The following is a 9,434-nucleotide window of genomic DNA, read 5'->3' as shown; positions in this document are numbered from 1 at the left end:
GGGGGGGGGGGGGGGGGGGGAGAATGAAGGGGAGGGGGCTCAGGCCATGACTTTTGAATGTTTTGGTTTTGAAGCTGTGCTCTGCAGTGGGGTTTGCACTGCAATCATTTAACTCCCCCTTTGCATGTTGTAGTTCCTTGCTGCTGTATGCTGCTGCCATCCATCCCCAAGACCTATCGTTGTATGCACCTAAATTCTTCTGCTCAAATGATCCGTGAAAGAATAGTGATGATAAATGCAATATGATTACTAGGCTTCAGAATGAACATCCTGCTGAGATGCAACCTCTGCTTTGAGTTGGCTCAGATATGCTAGCGAGGACAGAGCCTTCTGAGGATGTAGAAGGGAATGCCAACCATCTGGAAATCAGAACTTGGCCTCAAAGTTTTGTATGCACAGTTACATTTTAGGCATTTGGAAGTAAGAGACTTGCAACTTTTGGCTTAGCTTGGCAAAGCAGGTGCAAGATGTGTATGATCCCATGGAGCTGGTCGGGCTGGGGAGGGCAGGCTGTCCTGGGCCAGAAGTTCTGAGTCATTTAGTTTGGAATCAGAAACACTCCTGGTGTTTTCAGAAGCAATTTGCCAACTCTTCAAACAGTTCTTAAAGAGGTTCTTGAGGAAACTGGAATTGCTTGAAATTTGTTAGTGCTATTCATCTACTTATGTATATATTCAAGTGACTGTGTCTCTCTAACTGCCAAATCACAGGTTGATATTTTTTTTCCCCCTTCCCCAGCCAAACTATGTGACTTGGGTTGGATTCTCTTAGAACCAGACCCCTGCATGGTCCTGGCACCCATCCCATTCCTTCCCCATCTTTGAACTAACACCAGCCACCATCACTGGCTTCTTTCATGCCAGTCTCGTGCGTGTTTCCTCCCATTGTACTCAGGCCAGGTTGTGTGTCTGTTTCTTGACAACTTCCCAACCACCTTCCACGGCCTCTGATCTGGGGCCAGGCTCTGACAGTGAGGTACATCTCTGCTGGTTCCAGAGCCGCCTTGGTGACCTCTGCCTGGAGCCTGCTGCCAGCCCTGGAACCAACAGCCACTTCGATTGGAACCTGGTTGCTTCACTTGGCATCTTGGCGCCTCTGGCTTTGTGTTTCTGGCTCCTGTAGAGCCTAGTGCCAGACTCAGCTCCAGCTCAGAGCCAGTTCCCAGCTGCTTCCCTCTGAGTTTCCAATCCAAAGAAAAGTGTGGTATTCAGCTAGTGGTGATTCTGTCGTGAACAGATGGGTGAGGTCCTTTTTGCTTTTGATTCCAGCCCTATTTTTCTGTGATTCTCCGATTTATGTACAAGCTTGTGAGGGATCCACTGGTATGGCAGACATTCACTTTTCAGCAAGGCAGGTCAATGCTTGGGGCCCACTGAAAGACGCATAGCCCTGAGAGATGCATATACCCTCTGCTAGGCTGGGGAGAGGGACTCCTGTTGATGTGTCTACACTGTCTGTCCTCGTGTGACTGCACCTCACAGATGCATCTCAGCTAATTTCTGGCTAGCTGTATCATAGCTGTATTATTATGGCAGCAGGGAGCTTAGTGTAGGTTGCCAACACCACATGAGGTGGTCAATAAACTCTTGGGCCAGAGCTCCATGCTTAGCTCCATATTGCTCTGATTAGATAGAAATGGGTCCCCGTATTGCATGCAAGCTCAGGTGTGTCTACCTGAGCTGCAGCCACAGCTCAGCTCAACCTGGCTCCTGAGCCTTGGCCATGAGCTCCCTGCTGCTGTGGCCTGTGCTATCACCCTGGTGACATCAAAGTGCTAGGGCTGCACAGGTGTTGGTGAGGCATTACTTGTCCTGTAAACTTTCTTGTGGGTGGGGCTACTGGTGGCAAGAGCCTACTGTTAGTGAGCTGGGAGTGGGGTCAGCAGGACCAGCAACAAAAAGACTGTACCTGTAACTGAGCAAACTGTCTCCAGTACTGAGGCATGGTACATATGGCTCATGCTGTCATTCTGGGGGGCTGTGGCACTTCTAATATGAGACTCAAAGACCTAGGAGATGGGTCTTGTGCATAGCCTCCGACTTACACTGGTTCTTTTTCCCCAGAGTTGTGGAGGTGGAAATAGCATTGAGTTCCCTCCCTCTGCAGTGATAAGACCACAATCGAAGGCAACTTATGACCCATCCATGGAGCTGGCTTCATCTGACCTTCCCTCTAGCTTTGCCTGGGCCCATGTCCCAATTAAGAGGGCCGTTCCTGGGGCCAGCAGCTAGTGAAGAGGAGTACTCCATGTGGGCTGCCGGACCCTTCATCATGGGTGCACATCCCAGCCTATGTCTAGTCTCTGCCCTTCAGGTCTCTCTGCTCTGCCCTAGCAGGTGCATGTTCCCTATCTTGGTCTTGGGACTCTGGCAGCTGCTTATTGGGGTATGCTGGGAGGGGTCTGCCCAGGGCTGCAGGTTCAAGAGGTTCCTGCTGCCTGTTTTTCCCCCCCCCCCCTTGCTTTGTGTTAGGATAATTACACAGGATGCTGAGGAATTCATCAGAGCCACATTCACAATTGGAAGCAAAAGATGAAATAACCAGTGCAGCTCTAAGAGCTGCTAGTAGGGACTTGGCTTGGATGCTAGCTTGAGTGCAGCCAGGAGGTGCTTCACTGTAGATGGGCAAGGATGGTACCTTCCTACTGTGGATTGTGAAATGTCCAGCTGCAGCTGTGGTACCCAGACATTCAGGCAACTGGAGCAGGAATTCAGGAGAGTTCCAGGTCCTGGGGATGGGTGAGGCAGGCCCTTCTACTTATGCTGCATGGAAGGAAGAGCTCCTTGCCCTCCATGTTGTACTCAGAGTGACTATTTATTTCTGTAGTGCAGGCCAGGAGCAGAAAGAGCACATGAGCAGGGAAAAATTTCTAGCCCCTAGGCTCCTGGAGGCAGCTCCCTCACAGCCTGGAGACTCCTGGGACTACTTTTCTCCCTGTCACACAATGCTTGCTCCCAGGCTGCCTCCCAGCAAGCTGCCAGTGACCTATAGTGGGTAGGAAAGACACCCTGCACTCCCTGCCCCTTTCCTGATTTCCCCCTCCCCCACCTATCTGGGGCTGCCTCTCTTAGCTGTCTACATGCCCAGTCTGGGGATACTCTATATCTGTGGGTGCCTCCTTGTTCTAACTGACCTTCTCTCCCTGCAGACATTGTGGCAGACAAAGATGGGGTGACTCTGTCCCTGGAGGAGGATGTGGATGATGTTGACTTGGCTTACAAGACCCCAGAGAAGAGGAGCCTCCAAGAGATCCAGCAGCTGGACCAGGATGATGAGAGCTTGAACAAATACAAGCAGGCACTGCTGGGGCCCATTCCTGTGGCTGTTGGTAAGGCATGTCTGGAGCAGGGGCTCCAGGGAAGAGCGCCTTGTTGGGAGGGGGGTAGGGGAGCTTCAGGCTCAGTCCCTCCACCCCCTTCCCCTCCCCTTCTGTTTCTGTAAAGTGGCTGATTAAATCTGGAGCCTGACACTAAGGCTGGGACAGTCTGGGAAATATTTCACTTGGGTCTTTCCAACTTCAGGCTTGAAGGATAAGCAGAGGTGGGGGTGAAGGTGGATCCTGCTTCAGGGGGCACAGGGGTGTGGGATGTTAGCTGTGGTGGTAGGGAGTGTGGGAGGGCAGGTGCCATCTCTCCCGTTGGGAATAATGCCAGCTCAGCCTGCTCTAGTATTTGCAGAGATATCAGTTGCTCCAGACTCGAATAGGGAACACTAGTAGCCTCACCCATCATACTCTGAACAGTAACAGCTGCCCGGTGTCAGCTCTGCACTGCAGTTACCTTGGTTACTAGTGTGCCACAGCAGTTTCCATAGTAACACTTATGGAGGAATCTTGTAAATTTTATTCCAAGTGACAACGATGGAGAAAGCCATTGCTGGGAGCTCCTAAGGACAAGGATTCACTGGCTTGGCACATGCACTGCAGCTAGCCTTACACTGTCAGACCCATATGGGTGCCTGGCTTTCTCTGCCTGCTTCTGTTTCCTGTGTGAGGACTCCCCTACCACTGCTGCTTGTTCTCTCTTTTGGCATATGCTCTCTGGAGGGCTCCTCCCCTCTGGCTGAGGGGTGCTGATGGGGACTCAACTCCCTTTTAGATTACAGGCAAACCTGTGCCTCTGAGATATGCTGAGGCAGTTGCATTTTTCTCTTATCCAAGTGTGGCCACTGTATCCTTAAAATAAATCCCTGTTTCCTGGCTCTAATGAACCACCAACCAGGATGGCTGATCTACTGGACAGAGCTTTAAACTGACTTTGCTGGGGGATGGGAAAACTCCAAGTGGAGCATGCCTGGGGACTGGCACACAGGAAAGCTCCCTTGTGGAGGACAGTAGCACAACTGTTTCTGAGAGTGCTAACCAAACAGTTCTCCCACAGCATCTCAGGAAAGTGAGGGTGTCAATTGAGGGCCTCGGCTGCCTTTAGTCCAATGCTAGGAGCATGGGGAATAAGCAGGAGGAGCTAGCCCTCCTGTTCTCTGGTGCACAATATGATCTGGTAGGGATCATGGAGACCTGGTGGGACTCCTTGCATGACTGGTGCGTAGCCATAGAGGGCTACACCTTGCACAGAAGGGGCAGAGTAGGGAGAAAAGGTGGAGGGGTAGCTCTGTACGTGAGAGAGCAGTACACCTCTCTGGAGGCTGACATTGGCTTCGAAGACAAGCAGCTTGAAACCCTGTGGGTCAACTTACAGGGGGAGGGGGAGGGGGAGGAGGCAAGGTGAGAGAAACCGAACTGTAGGCATTTACTCCAGGCCACTGAAGCAACGGGAGGAGCTGGATCTGGAGCTGACATGCACAAGGGACTTGGTTGTCATGGGTGACTTCAGTTACCCGGATGTAGATTGGGAGGAACACTTGGCTAGGTCACATTATTCACACAGTTTCCTGACTGTGATCGAGGAGCTCTGTCTGATCCAGGAAGTGTAAGGGCCAACTAGAGGCAACGTTCTCCTGGACCTGGTCTTGGCCGAGGGAGATGATCTGGTGTGTGGCTTGAACATTGAGGGTAACCTGGGCAACAGTGACCATGAAATTATCAGGTTCACTGTCCGCTGCAAGGTTGACAAATCAACCAGCAGGATTGAAGTCCTGGACTTCAAGAATGCTGGCTTCGACAGGGTCAGAGCATTAGTAGGGGAGGTGATGAGGGACCAAGGAAGGGAAGGCAAATGGGGTGCACGAAGAGTAGTTGTTGCTCAAGGACACGATTCTCGGAGTACAAAAGAATGCCATTCCTGCAAAGAGGAAGGTAGCAGGAGAGATGGGAAGCCCTCCTGGCTTAATAGGGACATTGTGGTCCTCTTAAAAAAGAAAAAAGAGGTTTATGCACAGTAGAAGCTAGGGACGGTCCTCAAGGAGGACTGTACTTTGGTGGCCAGCAAATGATCAGGAAAGCCAAGGTGGCGACTGAGTTTAGGTTAGCCGTGGGAGTCAAGGACAATAAGAAGTCCTTCTTTAGGTATGTAGGCAGTAGAAGGAAAAACAAATGGAAGTGTGGGACTGCTGTTTAACACCTTGGGACAGCTGATAACCAACATTCAGGAAAAAAACGAATTCCTGAATGCCTGCTTTGCTTTGGTATTTCGCTGGACCATGGGGAATGTCAAGCGAGATAAGGCTCATAGGGGGAATGCCAAGACCTACAGCCTCCCCACTGTGGATGCTGAGCGGGTGCAATACCAACTAGAAAAGCTAGACATTTATAAGTCAGCGGGACCAGATGGACTCCATCTGAGAGTGCTGAAAGAGCTGGCTGAGGTCATTGCGGAGCCCCTGGCAAAGCTCTTTCAGAATTCGTGGCATACAGGGGAGATGCCTGAGGATTGGAAGGGGGCCAGAGTTGTGCCCATCTTGAAAAAGGGGAAGAGGGAGGATTCGGGCAACTATAAGCCAGTCAGCCTAACCTCTATCCCAGGGAAAATCCTGGAAATGCTCATTAAAGCGTCTGTGTGTGATCCACTTGCAGAAGGTAAGATTCTAAATGACAGCCAGCATGCTTTTGTCACAGGTAGGTCTTGTCTTACCAATCTCATCTCCATCTGCGACCGGGTCTCTTGCCACCTGGACAAGGGAAACAAGGTAGAAGTTATACCTAGACTTCCAAAAGGCTTTTGTTCTAGTATCCCATGATGTCCTTGTGGGAAAACTGGAAGATTGTGGGCTCAGCTGTTCGACGGTTCAGTGAGTGGAAAACTGGCTACAGGGTAGGACCCAGAGAGTTCTGATGAATGGATCTATGTCATCCTGGCACAAAGTGGCCAGTGGTGTACCTCAGGGGTCTATGCTTGCACTGCTGCTTTTCAACATCTTTATCAAAGATTTGGATGGGGGAGTGAAAAGCTCGGTGGCCAAGCTTGCAGATGACACCAAGTTATGGGGCAGTGTGGCCACACACAAAGATAGATTACTGATACAGGCAGATCTGGATAGGCTCGAGAGTTGGGCAGACCAGAACCAGATGAAGTTTTAACACTTCCAAGTGTAAGGTGCTCCATCTGGGGGCAGATAACCCTCAACTTACATATAAATTCAGAGGTGACAGCCTGACGTGCACCACAGCTGAAAGGGACCTAGGGGTAATGACTGACCACTGCATGAACACGAGCCATCAGTGCCCTGCTGGCCACTGCATTGCAAACAACATGCTGGCATGCATCAACCAATGCATCTTGTATAAAACTAAGGAAGTGATACTCCTGCTGTACTCAGCACTGGTGAGACCACAGTCGGAGTACTGCGTCCAGTTCTGGGCGCCACACTTCAATAAGGACATGTGAAAACTTGAGAGGGTCCAGAAGAGGGCCACCCATATGATCAGGGACTTAACAAGGCAAGCCATACGAGGAAAGGCTGAGAGGGGACTTGATAGTGGCTTACCGCTGTATCAGAGGAGTGCATCAGGAGCTCAGTGAACAACTAACTGTTCACTAGGGCATCCCCAGGGAAGACCAGCACCAATGGATACGGACTCCTGGAAGGCCACTTCAGGCTTAATACCAGGAAAATTCCTTCACAGTCAGGGTGTCCAGACAGTAGGATAAACTCCCCCCAGAGGTGGTGCAGTCACCTACCCTAGACGTTTTCAAGATGAGACTGGACAGTCACCTCACTTGACCCCAGTTACCTTCCTGCCTAGAGTGGGGGGGCTGGACCCAATGATCTGCAAGGTCCCTTCCAGCCCATAACAATCTATGAAACCACAGTTAGATGTCCCTGAAGTGCATGTGAAGGCAGTAAGTGCCTTTGTGTGTGCTGTGAGCAGCTCTGTTAGTTACCTCTTCAATGATTCCATGGTAAGTTAGACCCAGGGCACTCTGCCGCACTAGAGGTGTGTAAAATGGATGCTAGTGGCAAGAAGAACCTTTTGGATGATGAAGGCCTGTGAAACTTGTTCTCCAGAGTGTTTTCTCAGAGTTAGTCTGGTCTAGCTTTGACTGTCATGGACAATGGGGGATTTATCTTTGCCTCTAGGGGTATTGTCTATTTAGAGTTGGGCCTGTAAAGAGAATTGTCTGTGTGAAAACCTGTAGGTACACAGATTAATCCAGATATTCCCTAGAATTGTCTGTGACCTCAAGAATAAAGTAATTCCCTTTTGGATATATTATTTTACTGGTATGGGAAATTCTCCAGTAAACTTCCTGAACTGGAGAGTAACTTGGAGGGCATGAGGCTAACAGAGGGGTTGTCACCTATGCTCTGTTCCTGTGAAAACTGTGTGCCAGAACATCTTCCATCTATTTGGCGTATAAGTGGACTTTAAGCACGGTTCCATTCTACCCTACTTGCATTCCTGAAAATTCATTAATTCATGGACTTCTGTAACACAGCCTGTCTTGGAGTCCCCCACAAGGGGTTGCTTACTGTGGACCAAAGCAGCTTTGTCTGGTTTTTGAGAGTGTCGCCTAAAGCCAACCCAGGTGTGGCTTCTAGAGGTGGAAGAGGGGGGTAGGGGTAGGGAGGGGGCTGGCTCCTTCCCACTCTGAGAGTCTGTCCTTTTGGTCTCTTACCCTCCTTGGTTTTCTGTGGCCCTGACCTAAGTGGCTAGCTTCTGGTTTCACTCTATTAGAAATAAATGTGTGCCTCTTTCAGATTCATAAAATCTAGCCATCCTGAGTGTCTTGATAGTGCACCCAACACTTCACTAACTGTTATATCCACTTGTGACTTAATGTTTGCCTGAATTAATGTTTCTACACCTGAGATAATGTTTTTACTTAAAGCTAAAAACAGTCTGCAGGGCTGTGAAATGGGAGTAGCTAACAGGAAAACTGTAGAAGAAAGGATAGCCTAATTAGAGGACCGTTAAAATGACAGAGGGTCATTAATGTGTGCAGTGAAGAGAGAATAGAAGGAATCAGATTACAGAGAGCCATGAAGCTCCATCCTCCCTCCGTCTGCCCTGAATAGAAATGCAACTGCTGCTGCCAAGCAGGTGGTTTTAAATTTTGGGAATCAAAGAAGGTGCGACTTCACCAACACAGTCTCCCTGGATCTGTCCCTGTACATATGAATCATAAAAAAGTAAAACTGAACTGAGTGAGGGGGACAGAGATGGGGAGCCCCAGTGAAGAGGGGGAGAAGAACCAGAAGGCTGAGGGCCCAGTGTGCGTACGCACACGCGCGCACACACCCACAGAGTTGTCCTGGAAGGGGCTCGAGTATGCTTAGACCCGGTCGGGTAATTGGCTGGCCACTACCGGAGTGAGAGTCGCGGGAGGGGCCCAAAAGACAGTACGTCTGCCACCCAAGGGATGGACTAGCTAAGCCGATGGCCTAAGGGGCCTGCCCCAAGAGGGAGCAAGGCAGCATAAGTTGGTGATAGATGAAAAGGACCCTGTGAGAGAGGGTGGAGTGTGTGAGGCCCAGGTGAGAGGCGGACAGTGTGAGTGTGCCGGTGACTGAGGCCTGTTGGAGTGGCCTAAGTTTGCTCCGGCAGTTGGCCGGGAACACTAACATCTGGATGCCATCTGCGAGGTATGGGCTGCAGTGCAGGGAAGGCCAATTCCAACCCCAAGTGCCCACCAACTAATTATATGCCACACCTCACCTCAACCCTTGTACGTGGAAGGGCCCAACCCAGCCAGCACAAGGCTTCCAGACAGAGCTGCTGCTGCCTCTGTTGCAGCTGTTGGGAGACCTCCTTGGCTTCCCTGGTGTTCAGCAGCTCCTCCTCATCTCCCTGCTGCAGCGCTCACTCCAGGCAGCAGGTAAGGAAGTGGCTGAGGCAGAGGCAGGGGAAGCTGCAGCTGGGTGGGGCAGGAGTGTGGAGCATGGGGATGGGCTGGTGATAGCACACAGCCTGCACCCAGAGGGGCAGCAGGAGTGCGGCGCTTGGATGGGCAGGGTGTGGGTGTGAGGGAGGATGGAAGGTGTGGGGACCCCCCCCCCCAGACACTCCCCAGGGGGGGGGAGGGTCACCTTCTTCA

At 51.0% G+C, this 9,434-nt stretch overlaps 1 protein-coding gene across 1 annotated transcript in view; it reads left to right on the top strand.

Moving 5' to 3' along the window:
* Window positions 1-9,434, top strand: part of ARHGDIG (Rho GDP dissociation inhibitor gamma) — a 64,309-nt gene that overhangs the window by 27,425 nt on the left and 27,450 nt on the right. Inside the window, exon 3 of the mRNA XM_019507390.1 lies at window positions 3,149-3,328. Within this exon, the coding sequence (XP_019362935.1) occupies window positions 3,149-3,328 (180 nt within the window). The remainder of the gene's footprint in view (window positions 1-3,148; window positions 3,329-9,434) is intronic.

This window comes from Gavialis gangeticus, unplaced genomic scaffold, assembly GCF_001723915.1.
Source record: "Gavialis gangeticus isolate Ggan-Ray unplaced genomic scaffold, GavGan_comp1, whole genome shotgun sequence".
Classification (NCBI taxonomy): domain Eukaryota; kingdom Metazoa; phylum Chordata; order Crocodylia; family Gavialidae; genus Gavialis; species Gavialis gangeticus.
Note: the sequence above shows the minus strand (reverse complement) of the source record. Positions and strands in the feature narration are given on the sequence as shown.